At 40.2% G+C, this 13,493-nt stretch overlaps 2 protein-coding genes across 3 annotated transcripts in view; one reads left to right on the forward strand and one right to left on the reverse strand.

Moving 5' to 3' along the window:
• Positions 1 to 9,539, forward strand: MNS1 (meiosis specific nuclear structural 1). The gene is given in 12 exon segments (XM_038147241.1): positions 1 to 42; positions 419 to 476; positions 479 to 597; positions 828 to 917; positions 1,122 to 1,249; positions 1,727 to 1,829; positions 2,633 to 2,862; positions 3,585 to 3,801; positions 3,880 to 3,987; positions 4,730 to 4,987; positions 5,903 to 6,028; positions 7,607 to 9,539. Coding segments are annotated over 12 exon segments (1,578 nt in total). The 3' UTR covers positions 7,706 to 9,539.
• TEX9 (testis expressed 9) overlaps positions 9,159 to 13,493 on the reverse strand; it is an 18,870-nt gene continuing 14,535 nt past the window's right edge. For both annotated transcript variants that reach the window (XM_038147321.1, XM_038147322.1), the window contains exons 9-12: positions 12,855 to 13,028; positions 11,580 to 11,714; positions 10,954 to 11,088; positions 9,159 to 9,295 (exon numbers count right to left, since the gene is read on the reverse strand). In XM_038147321.1, the coding sequence (XP_038003249.1) occupies positions 9,218 to 9,295; positions 10,954 to 11,088; positions 11,580 to 11,714; positions 12,855 to 13,028 (522 nt within the window). In that variant the 3' untranslated portion in view covers positions 9,159 to 9,217. The remainder of the gene's footprint in view (positions 9,296 to 10,953; positions 11,089 to 11,579; positions 11,715 to 12,854; positions 13,029 to 13,493) is intronic.

Genomic DNA, 13,493 nt, shown 5'->3' on the forward strand with positions numbered 1-13,493 from the left:
ATGTCTTTAGTTTTACTCAACGACGTGCAAAAGAACATTAAGGTGAGGAAAGTGGGTGGGGAGAGTTGGGGGAATTGGGTGCCACAACGCTGATTTCCTTCCTCGAGCAGAGTCAATCCGGGAAAATTGTAGGGAGCAGCTGTGCTCTGTGTAAGGTCTCTCTGGAATACTGAGGGCTGCGTTTTCCTAAATAAAGCATACTCTGTACCAAGTAGCCTTACCAGAATCACTGTTTTGGTGATCATGGTGAGTGTTCTGGCTGCTGCCCTGCGCCTGTACCTCCCATGCCTGCTGGAGATTCATCGTCACAGCTATGAAGGAGATAAATTCTTAATTAAACGCTGCCACCTGGGGTTTGTGTTTAGAGGTGAGTCAGGTGCATTAATTTACAGTCACGGTTCAACAAACGCGTTTAAAGAGCAGATTTCAAAATCCCCCTCGCGGTGACGTCACGCCCACATGGCCCCGCCCACAGCGGCGACGCGTCGGGGTCGGGTCGCCATCTTGGCCAATCAGCGAGGGCGATTCCCCGGAAGTGAAACCGCGTCCCGGAGCCCGGCGGCGCCGCGCGTTGCCACGGCAACGGCCTGCGGGATGGTAACGGGGGCCGTGAGGGGAGCGGGACCCTGAGGGGAGCGAGACTGGGGGCGGCCGGGGGAGCGGGACCCTGAGGGGAGCGAGACTGGGGGTGGGACTGGAACCGTGAGGGGAGCGATATTGGGCGCGGCGTGGAGAGAGGGACTGGGGGAAGAGCGGGGCCGGGGGCAGCATTGGGAGCGGGTCCCCGCGGCTGTCCTGCGCCACCGCCTCTCCCTTGTCTCCCGCAGGCGTCCGAGGAGAGGGAGTGGGGCAGGCGGGCGGCCCGGCTGCGGGCCGAGCTGGAGCGGGAGCAGCGGCTGGATGAGGCGCTGCGGGCGGTAAGAGCTGCGGGGATGGCCGCGCTTAGGGAGGGGGAAGGCTGAGGATAAGAGCTCGCCTGGCTTTACCTTTGCCTGTCAAAAGCTTTCCCCATTAACAATCATTTACTGACTTGGAAAGTGTTGCTCGACTGCACAGTCTCCTTGCCTTCTCCCAAATGTGCGTGTGCGAGAGCTGGTACGGAAATTGTTTGTTCTCATCAGGCAGAAGAGGACAGAAAGCAGAGAGCGCTGCAGCTGGAGCGAGAGCAAAAGCTGGCGGCTGAGCTGGCGAGGCGGGACCTCGAGAAAATGAAAGATGAGAAGATCAGGCAACAAGTCAGAGCAAACAGGTAATTCAGAAATTTCCCAGCTGTATCAAATTGGCTGCTCCTGTTAACAGATTTGGGAAAGCTGTAGCAGGAGTGGAGACGACTCAGACCTGGAAGGAAAAGTTACTTTGAGATCAAAGTATAATAATAAGTTAATTTTAAGCAAATTTTGTCAATAAAAAAAAGTTCATTCACAAAATTTTCATTTGGAATATATCTATATGTACACTTGGGCATATCTGTGAGCATACATGTGTATGTACATGTACCTGTGCTTACATAGTTAGAAGTATGCAGAACTGCTGATAGCATATGTAGAAATATAGGTAACTCTTGTCTTTAAATGGATTTTTTCTTTTTCTGCCCTTTAACTAGAGCAATATTTTTCATCAGGGTTGCCCCAATGAACAATAGTGTGTTTAAATAATGATGGAAACATAATTTCCCCCTAGATACCTACCCCCTTGTAATAGGATAATTTGTTTTTTTCCCCTCCAGTCTTGAACTTCGAGAGTTAGAAAGAAAGCTGAAATCTGCTTATATGAATAAAGAACGAGCTGCACAGATTGCTGAAAAAAAAGCTATGTACAATGAGAAAATGGTAATTAGTGTATCCCAGCACCTGAGTCATGTAACTCTTTGTATGGACTGTGTAGAAGGTTTTTCCTTTGATCTTTTTTATCTAAAATATTGTTCAAACATTCAGTGTTATTGAAAATATATTTTGTGCTATGATTAATTAACCAGTAATAATTAGCTATAAGAAAAAGGTTTACTTTGCCATTGCAATTGAAGGAGTAGTGATTGAATTAGCTGTGTGATTGGTTATATTTGTTATTTTATGGGTTTTGTACTATTTGCCCAAGTCAAACTATGATACCCTTTGTACAGTAAGTGTTAACAGTGGTGAATCCTTACCTCAGAGTAAACAATGTCACTCTTTCCAAACAGTGATCTGGGTAACTTCAGAAAGACTTGCAAATTGGTATTTATCTATACAAAGATAGTGGTGGTCAGGCAGGTGATTCTGATGGTGCTAATGCTTTATGCAGGGCTCAGTGCAGGTAGTTGCTGTGTAGCAATGTGCTCATTGAGGGTGTTCTCTGTAGCCCAGCCTCATTCCAATCATTGTGCTGATGTGAGTGAGTGCTCAAATGCTCAATACTTTGTTCTTTAAGTATTTTTAGGGCTCCTCATGTTGGTCAGATCTTGAGGGTGCCCTTCAAGGGTTCCCCTGACTGGATTAAGCTATTAAGCGTGTTAAGGCTCTATATTTATAGATTGAGGTGGAAGACTTTCATTTCTGGTAATGCTACACAATTCCTTTCCATACTGTGTATTTTTTCATTACAAGCTGTAGTAGTGGGAGTGAAAAGGAATCTTGCATTGCCTTTTTCCCCCTAGAAATGGGAGGATGAAGTAGCCCAAGAGATGAAGGAAGAGTATGACAGGTATCTGAAAGAAGAAATGTCTGCGGAACTGAGGCGGAACCAGGAGAAGAAAACGTACCATCAAGAACTGGACAAACAGGTTGAGGAACAGGAGAAGAAGAAGCAAGAGGCTTATGAAGAGTTTCTAAGAGAGAAACACATGATTGATGAAATTGTAAAAAAGATCTATGAAGAAGACCAAATGTTAGTTACTTTGAATTTTTATTATTTATTAATTTAAAACAAAGCAACTCATGTAATTCTGCACAGAAAGCTAATTTATATGCACCTATTCCATATAGACTGAGGCCCATTTTAGTTTCCCTTGGTCACATTTCAGTAACAAGAGACGTGTATGACTTTTCCTGTTGAAACCTCAGAATGTCCCAGTCACTCTCGTGTCCTTGTTCCCCAAATATGCAATCCAGCTTATTTGCAGAAGGGCGTTCTTTGGGCCCATCATGTTGGACACAACAGCATATTATACATTTCTGACTCTCCTTAAGTCCCTGCCTTGCCACCAGATGCTTTGTTTGCATGTCTTAGGAACAGGGAAGGAGGTTTCTGAGGGCAGAATATTGTGTTTGTGGGGTGGGGAGAGAGTTCAGTGTAAATAAAATTTTAGGGGTGCTATTGGGCTTTCTTCTTTTTCTTTGATGGGGCATATATAAAATGCAGCAGCTGCAGCAGTGTGCACTTTTTTGTACAGTCTGCCTTCCAGAAAGGTGTTAGACATGAGAATCCCTTCTTGGGGCAGTTTATTACTCAGTATTTTCAATTTAGCTATCTAGTTTCTAGCTGAATGGTTAAGGAGAGTCATTTAAATCTTAGGAATATGTTGTTAATGGCGAGCATCTGGTTGAATACTTACTTACTCTGCAGTATGTTAAATAATTATTTGAACAGGTTTTTTCCATCTTCTACAGGGAAAAGCAACGGAAATTAGATAAAATAAGAGAAACTCAGACATATATTGAAGAGTTTATAAAAGAACAAGCTATCTGGAGGAAAAGGAAACAGGAAGAGATGGAAGAAGAAAATAGGAAAATTATGGAGTTTGCCAACATGCAACGACAAAGAGAAGATGGTTGGATGGCTAAAGTTCGAGACACTGAGGAGAAAAAACAGAGAGTTCAAAACATGGTATCAAAAATTGAAATTGTAGAAAAAATTGTTGTACATTTTTGTCTTTCATTTAGAAACCTTTCCTTCTTGTAATAGGTTGCCAAGACCATGGAAAGAGAAAAACAGAAGCGTAAAGAACAGGAACAAATCCTCCAAGATCTGTATCTGGAAGAACAGGAAGCAATGGAAAGAAAGAAGGAGATGGTAAGTGCTGGCAGGTACATGAAGGGGTTTTTTTCCACACTTTGGATTTCTAAGTCTGCAGTGTTTTTTGTGACTTTGGGTTTTCTAGTTATGTTCTAGCACAAAGTATTTATTTTCAACTCTATCTTGTAAATGTTCTCAGGCAGTTTATAGATTAGCTGAGGTTTTGGAGGGAAATTTTGTACTTTGAGTTTCCTTTTCTGTTCCTAATGTATTTAATATCCACCAGGAAGGCTAGTGAAGGTTTTGAATACCCTTGTGGCCCCATTTATACATTTATTTGTCTTGTGAAGGAGAATACCAGTAACTTTCAAGTTTAGATTTAAGCTAAGCAGTTTAATTAACTGCTTTTTTTTCTGCATGTCTATTTCCTATGGGCCTGGACACACTCTGTCTTACCTTGCTGTGGGTGACAAATAAAATGTAACATAGTGTTGAGGTACCAAACACTGCTATTTTCAGAGTGTTGTTCAGGGTGATTTTCTTGTTGATTCCCTTCATCATAGTGGGAAAAAATCCCCTTTGGTTTTGGACTTAATTTTGAGAATCTTGTGACTTTTGCCAAGCTGATTAATACTGGAGAGCACTGTCAGGCATGGAATGTTTGCCCCAGTTAGTTATGCTAGAAGTTAAGAGCTACAGTAAATTTATTCCAAGATAAATGGAGTAGATTGGCGGCTGCTGCTGAGAATTTTTCAAAGTATTTTCAGTAATACTGCGTTTTACTAAATTTCCTTTATAGGCAGAAATCGAAAAGAGAATAAGGCAGCGCCTAGACTTAAGGCAAGCATATGAAAAGCAATTTGCTCTAAAGGCAGCAGAGCAACAAGCAATGAGAGAAGAGGACAAAGCTCTCCGGCAGCGGATTTTGGCCAAGCTGGCCGAGGACGATCGCATGGAGCAGCTGAACGCGCAGAAACGGAGAATGAAACAGCTTGAACACAAAATGGCCCTGGAAAAAATTCTTGAGGACCGTCGCAAACAGTGTATTGCAGAAAAAGTAAGAGTTTCACATGCACCTTTGGTTTGAGCAAAGTGTTTAAGATGAGAATACTTGTGCTGTCCTAAGGGACAATGCTGATATTGGTAGGCAAAGGTGATGGGATTGCAGAGAATAGCGGGGGGAACCAGGACTTTGTTTCAGTTTCTAACAAGAAAAAAGTACTTTTAGAGCTAACTTTTTTTTGTAGCTTAAGAGGTTGGGGTCAACAACATTCCTGCCCTTCTGTGTAGTTGTGTACTGCAAATTCCTCTTTAGGAGCCATGAGATCAGCAACACAACTGCTGTCCAGTTTCACATCACTGGTCAGCTGCACTGATAATGATGTGTGAGGAGGGGAAGGCCTAGTCTTGCTTTGAGGTTAAGTCTCTTTTATTGAGATCTGAGGAAGAAAAGGGGTAAGCTGAAAGCAAGACATGGAATCCCATAGTGCTGTTTTCAGACCTGTGTATAGGGTATAAATCACCTGTGTAATGTGAATTGCAATTTCCAGTCATCAGTGTGAGAATTCATACCTATTGCTCCTTTTCCTGGATTTAGAGCAGTAGGGCTGGAACAGACTAACTCATCTTAGAGCCAAAAAGCCACCAGAACTGAACATTGCCTGCCTTCAAAAGGGCTTCTGACACCAAACACTTGGATAGCAGACTCACCCCACGACCTGCCATTCAGTTTTCTCTTTTGTCTGAGATTGTTTTCCAGTTGCTAGACAGATATTATTTAAACAATGCTTTGTGGGGTTTTCCATACACTTTTCCATCCTTTTCAAGAGCATTTTCTGTGACCAGGAATTAGGAAGTGGAAGTTGAAAATATACTCCACTAATTTTTTTTTCTCTTTATGCTGTTTTGGAGAGTGGTGGAAACAAATGCTCACAGTGATGAAACAGAACTTAGGAAAACTTGTTTATTGTAGGAGCGTGAACTTAAAGAAAGAGAGTTAGAGAAGAGAAGACAAGAAAGTATCCGTGCAATTATTGAAGAGGAGAGACAGAAACTCTTGAAAGAGCATGCATGGAAATTGCTGGGTTACCTTCCTCGAGTAAGTGAATTGTATTTTAAATACTTTTAATGTCTGTCCTGTAAACTGGTTTTCTCCTGGATAGTTCAAGGTGAAGTTGCAGAACTGTGGCAGTTCCTGGAGTCAGTGGATATCCTTACTGTGTGAGCTCACCTGAGCTCACCTTTTCCTTTTCTTTTGAGTTGGGACCCATTTCCAGCACTGCTCTTTGTGCTGAGGGGCTCTGGGCTCTCTGGCACTATCGATGCCTTGTACAGAACTCACTGAAAGCTTCCACAGCGCTTTGCACGTCCAGTGTTTGAAATATGGAACATGAGTTGTGCGGCAGGGCTCCTCTAGCTAGAAAGGGGTCCACCACATCTTAAAACTCGTTTCCACCAAACTGCTCAGTTGGGGTTTTAGCAGCAATTTCTTGCAGCTCGCTGGCTTGTCTGCCAAATATTCCATAACTACAGACTCTGCAGCAGTGCAATGAACTGCAGCATTTACAGAAGCATTACAGAGCATGCTCTGTTCATCCCGGTTGTTTTTAAAAGTTAAAAAGATGGAAGCAGTTATTGCAACAGGAATAAACTACAATTTATTTTGTATTGTGCTTTATAATTGGAAAGATCTCCTAATAGTACACAAATGAACTGAGAGCTGCCTTAGGGATGTAAAAATGCATTTACAGAAGAGAGGAAACTATCCAGCTGGTTAAAGAAATTCTGCAATACTGGAAAACCTTAAGTAGAGAAGAATTTAACTTTTATTCAAATATTAATACGATAATTGGTGCAGGAATTTGTAACACTTGGAGTGAGTTGTTCTCTAATGTAGATTTAATTAAAGGATAACTCATACTGACAAAATTTTGATAAACCTCTCTGGTTTGAATTTTCTGTTGGAGGAAGCCTGGGCAGTTTCAGTGTCCAAGGCTCACACGTGTGCCATGTTCTACTTTTCTGTTCTTTGCTTCAACACTGTGTCTTGAGTTGGGTGTTCCTACATCACATTACTTCACTCAAAACAGTTAAACAGCAAGGTGCTACCAAATAGGAAACTTTGCAATATAAATGCAGTTTGTACCTTTTTTCCTCTTTTTTAAATGCTGCAAGGTATGTTCTGTGGGTCGTACATATTTTTAGCAGTAAAATTAATTCAGAATTAGAAATTTAGATTTCTGTGTGCATCTTCTCTTCTCAAAAACATTGTTTTTGATTAAGTTGTCCAGTATTACTTGGCTTCCCAAGTTATTTCATTGTATGAGTGAATTCCAACGCAGGTAAAGGGGGAGACAGAGCCCCAGCCCAGCCAGGGCCTCTTTTCACTGCAGCTGCCTAATTTTACTAAACCTGTCCCTGTGCTGTGCTGACTCTAATCACTCCTGTGAGCAACAGAATGCTGCTAAATGTTGTCTTTCATTAGAAAGAAAAGGGGGCACTGATTTGTAACTCACTTGTTTGGGTATTGTGACTGTTTTCAGGCTTGCCTTAAAGGTACCATAGTATAATGGACACCATTACGGATACCATATTTTCTTCCATAGACAATTTAAGAGATCCATAGTAATCTCTCTGCTCGGTTTTACCTTCTGATGTTTCTTTCCTGTTAATGCAGGGAATACTCAAAGATGAAAATGATATTAACATGCTTGGAGAAGATTTCAGGTTGGCCTATCAGCAGAGAAGAGGTAATGAACTTTCAGAAGAGAGCTGAACCTTCCCCCAGCTCAGCTCCTGCTTTGCCACTAGGTGTCATCGGATTCCCAGTGAAAACTTCCATTTGCTTTTAACAGTGAGGAATTACTTTTTAATAGCATTAACAGCCTTCATTTTAAAACCGAAGTTCTAAATGGATGAGCAGTTAGTTTTATAGAAGTGCATTTGCATTTTTTAGAAGTCCACTTGCATTTTTCATCAATAAACTGTTCTGGAGTTCTTGATTACTCTCAAGTTAGTAATGTAGTAATGTTAGAAATGTTTTCTTCAGCAACGCAGCAGAAACCTAACCTAGCATGTGTATTCCAGTCTGGACTGAAGGATTCTCCTACTGCACTAATTCTGGGAAGATGTGGCTGCACTGGCACTGCACTACTACAATCATTCAAATGTAGTGTGTCTCATTTCCACGAGGTAGATCTCAGGTACTTCACTGGTAGGATCTAAGCAGATATGTTGTGTCATTCTGAGGTCAGAACTACTGCTTATACCTTTCTTTCACTGCATAAACTGACTCTTTTGGTCCCATGTTCTCACTCACTCACTCAGAGGGATGAATCCATTGAAATAGCTGAGGTGTGGCAGAGGTTCATGCAAGCAGCACAGTTTGTATTGCTCCTGTTCATTAATGTACACACAACAGGCTCAGCTCTTCTACCCTGAATCTGTTTTCTAGTTATTGATTACAATGATGAATAATGAAATTTTTATGGATGTGATGCTTGTAGAGCACCTGCGAATATGGAGTCATTGCTCCTGCCTGTATCCCAAAGAAGCAGCTGATGGCCAGGAAAAAGTTTATTATTTTCACCTTGACTGAAGGAACAGATTCACACAATACAGCTCCAGGGGACTGTGGAGTCTGGCTGGGTGATGAGGGGCAAGTCTCCTGTATGGTTATGCCAGCCAGGGGCGCTAAGATGTAATCGCTAAAACAAGTTATGGTCATTTCTATAAAAGAGCTGTTGGTGCTTAAATTAGATGCCAGACCAGCTTGCTTTGAGGGGAGATCTGTTACAGAGAACAGACAAGGCCAATTTTCCAACCACGTGTTTTAAAAAGGACATGACATTTTCTTCTCAACTGGATCACTGGTTAGTTTATTTCTGTTTATTTCTATTTTGTAAACAAGGAATTTTCTGAGACTAAATCCTGACTTCCTTGGACTGAATATGACCATAGGTAAGATACAGTTTTAAATGCTAGAACAGAGCAAACTGATAACAAAGTTCACTTGTTGGAATATTCCTTGCCTGGTCTGTGCTTCTCTGCTCTTTACAGAATGGGCAGTTTGGCCTGACAATGAAGTAGAAATTTGTGTTTCATACGAATTACAACACAAGCTTTCAGGCTGACAAAAGTTTAACTATTTAAACATAAGAAAAATCAACAAAATCAACTCTGTGGGATATACAGTTATTAACTATTAACAGGGACTCATATGCAGTCTCAAAAAAATGTACCATTCATACATCTGACTCATCTTTCAAACAGAAGTTATTTAATGGGATCAATAACTTCCCCACTCAAGAGCTTTCATGAATTCCTCTTCGGTAAAAGAAAGCATCTTGGCAGCTTCAATGTGCATCTAAAAAAAAAAAAAGAGTGAGTAGAAGGTAAAATAGTATGAATGACCAATACAAAATCCTGGCTAACTGGGATATTTTATGGGTTTTAATAAAGCAATTAATAATTGATTCATTAATAAAGAAATAATGAAAATCTGACAACGCTTGTTGTCTGACTTCTGAGGAACATATGTAAGAAAACTGGTCCACATTCCTTCAATTTGATCAATATACAATTTAACATTAAAGCTATTACAAAGCAAATCTCATCCTACTCATGGTATTTAATGTCTTTGGGGCATTTTTTCCCTCTATCATTCTTCAGGCTCTGTCTGCTCTGTGCATCTGAACCTGCCACACAAATATTACACAAATAGCCTAAAACAGTTTTTTCAAATTCATTCAACAAAAGGCCTGTTTGAAGCAGACTTGAAGTCCTTCCACTGATTGTGAATACTGAGCACATGTGAGCTTCAGCTGCCCTTCCCCAGTGCCTTCTGCCAGAAGCTGCAAGGGGCACGGTTAGCCCCAGTCTCTTCCATGTCCCTGCAGTCACAGTCTCCTCAGAAAGGACAACTCACAGCATCCTTCTTCTGTAACACTTTTTGTAAGAAAAGGTAAGTAGCTTTCTCTCCTATCTGCAGTTCTGATACAGCATTTGTAATTGCTTAAAAATATTTTTTATGCAGTTTGTGACATCTGTCTGAGACCACAGGTTTGGTTCCCAGTCAAACAGAAATGCTGCGCTGTGACACCCATTTCAGTGAATTCATGTTCCAGAGGACAATGAGCTATCTCATCTGGAAGAACATATTTTGAGTGAATGCTGTGTAATTTTCATTCTCAAAATAAAATTGCAGAGCTAGAAGGGCCAGCCAAAGGCTAAGCTAGCACTATTGCTGTAAGGTGAATCTCCAGGATCTCCTCTACATCCTGTTACTGCCAGAAAAATTCTCTCGCACTGGAAATACATAAGCAGCCCCACTTCCTCTTATTCCACTTACCTGTCCTCCTTTGCCCTGTGTTGGGGAGGTATTCCAGACTCAAGAGTGTAGTTTCATATTGCAATTCCCAGTTCTTAGGATCAGGGTGCAAAATGCACACCCTTAAGTCACACTTCATACAGAACTATTCTTCCTCTTGGGGCTCAACAGCTTCAAAAGTGTTTACTAAATGTCTGGTGATCACTGAGTACTCAAAGGCTAAATAAAATCTTCTACTTTCTAATTTCTAAGGCTGGCCCTTCTCAAACAAGCTGGCCCTGCTCAACAAGCCACCATACATTGCTTGCTTTAGCTGTCTTACAGCTTTGGTTTGAGAGTGCAAGAAGCGCACTGACTCCATCCCAAAATGAATCCCATGAGATTCTGCAGAGCAAGCAATTGGAGGTGGCCCACTCTGTGCTGTTAATGTCCTGTCCAGCCCATAGCTCTACATGTCTCAGGCAGCCTCAAAAGGAGAACTGATGGAAATGACTGCACACATCCCAAATATTTTAAGTGTGATGGAACTAATAAGTGGAAAAATCATTTGATTTGGGAAATATCTCTTAGTATATGTTCTTCCCATTTTAATTTCCTTCCATGTAAACTCACAGTTTTCAGGATTACTTTACTGGACAGTAGATGCATTTAGCTAGAGGTTGTTAACTGAAATACACCCATAGTCTGCTCCTTACCTTTTGTCTCTTCAAAATATCAATTAACTTTAACTGCTTTTTAAAACCTGTAATTAGCTCTCCTTTTTGTTTCTGCAGTTTCTTGTTTTCTGTTTTTAACTCTTCAATCATTTTGAGTTCTTGATTAGCTACATCCTACCAAGGGAAGAAAAGGAGAAATTACGAAAATGGTGCTTTAACCAACAAAACCTGGCATTGCATAAGAAAATGACAAACAGTAGCCACACATGACACTTCTGAAAAGAAATGGGATTAATCAAAATACTCCCACATTAAAGCTTAAAAAAGAAAAGAAAATCTTGGCAATAAGAGCTGTGGTTTGACTCTGTGTTAGGTGTACATGTGTTAGGTGTATATGTGTACTTCTCTTCTAAACATGTCTCATTTTCACACAAATGAGGAAAATTAGAAAGGCTTTAACTGCATTCTGTACATTTCTTCTTCCTGCAGAGGCTGCAGTAGTATCCTGTAAGATAACTTACTGAGGCCTTTTGTGACTTGCTCCAAGTTAATTTTGGGGCTGCCTGTAGGAGATACGAAGCTTCCAAAGCCCATCAAGCTTTTTGTCTCATTCTAGCATTACTGAGTGATTACAGACTGGAAATTGCCTTCCTAAGCCATAGTACCTTGTTGCTTTGCTTCAGTTTATTCAGCTCCCCTTTATACTTCTCCACTTCTTCCAAGGCCCTGTTTAAACGAACCTCTGTTGCACTCTGGGTGGCTGCAGCCTGCTTTTGGGCACGCTTTAGACTCTCCAATTCCTATTGAAAGCAAAGGACAAACCAATAAAAACATAATGAATAATGGTGTTCTAATGAATCCTGTATCAACAACACACAAAAAGGCTCACCCTTGAAAGCTGAAGATTCTGTGAATTTCTTTGGCCTGTAACAGAATCTGTCTCAAAGACAATTCTACCATTAAAACAACCCCTTTTCCTTTGAAATCTTGAAAAAGGATCTTCCTCATCTTTATATTTTTTAAGCTTCTCTTGGGGTAAATTGTGAAGCTGATCATATCAGACTGAAAAACCTTGCATGATCAGTCAGAAAAAGAGTAAAAAATATCACTATGTCCACTCTGTGACAGATTTTGGAATGGTGGCTGGTGTTCCCAGCTGCTTCTTCCTACCTGCTCCTTTCACCTCTTTGCCCCAAAGATTACTACATGCATTTACCACCAAGAAGTTAAAGCAGCCTACTGCAGGTGGCTGAGGATAGTAACTATTTCATCTGGCAGAAAATAGTTCATCGAGTGTTATGGCACCAATGAAAGCAGTTGTCTCTTGACTCTGCTGACAGTATTTCATAGTGCTGCAACTGGGGAAATGAGAGAAACAAACCAACTTGAGGAACAGAGTAATGAGACTAAAGATCAGGGAATATAGATAACATACAAAGTAAAAGAAATAACTCTGGCAGAAGGAGCACTTACCCCTTACCTGCACAAGATACTATTATAAGCTGCCGGTGCTTTAAAAAAATGTTCACTAGGTTCTGCAGCTTACAATAGAATTCACAAAAGCAATTTAAAAAAATTATAACTAAAACCCAAAAAATTGAGTTTCCTTGTACTCTTCAGGATTCATTTTTGAATGACAGCAAGAGTTTCTGAATGAGTTTCTGAAAAGGTAGTTTTGTCTCTTGTGTGTCTTTTACATAAGAATTTAATTTCAAAACACAGAAATATATGACTGTAAAAGCAGAAGAAAAAGTTAGCAAAATATATTATTTCTTCCTTAAAAAAAATTAGGCGACTTAAAAATACAATTTATAAATTAACACACATTGAAACACTAATGAGATCTTTGGACATGGCTCTATCACTCCATCAGGGAACAGAGATAATTTGATGTGGGTTTTTCCCTTTTTTGAGATAAATAAGACTAATATCTGCAATACCTTTTCTAGTGCAGTGACCTCTTGTTGTAACCCTTCAGTTTTTTTGTTTGCTTCTTGTGACAACATTTTGTACTTCTCAATCTGAGACTTCTGCAGGCTGATTGTTCGTTGCAGTCTTGAGTTTTCTTCTTCGGTATCTTTAAGCCGAGTTCCTAAATTCTGATTTTCATCATCCTGTATGGCAGTAATTAACAAAAAAACCCAACTAAATTATTGCAAGGAAGCAGGAGGGTAAAGCAGTAATAATGTCTTGTAAATAAAAGGCAGTAAGAATATATGTGCTGTAAATTTAGAAATAGCAACAAGTAAGACTAAGGAAACAAAACACCATTTTACCAAGATAAAACTTTAAAAACCAGTAACACTTTTCTCATTTAATATTCTGCAGTCTTTTACTTAAAATTGTCTTGTAGCAGTATGTAAAACACTTCTCATAGCTCAAAGGTTTTGAAAATAATCAAAATGTTATAGAATTATATGAATAACAGTGGTACATAGATATTTTGTGACATTTTTTTGTGAGAATAGCTAAATGCACATATTAGGAAAAATTATGGGAAAAAGAAGAGAATATAATTAATGATAAACCACTCCGTTATGTTTCAGGAGATTATCTGGTTTTGACTTAAAAGCAAGCTA

Source organism: Motacilla alba, chromosome 10, assembly GCF_015832195.1.
Source record: "Motacilla alba alba isolate MOTALB_02 chromosome 10, Motacilla_alba_V1.0_pri, whole genome shotgun sequence".
Lineage (NCBI taxonomy): Eukaryota > Metazoa > Chordata > Aves > Passeriformes > Motacillidae > Motacilla > Motacilla alba.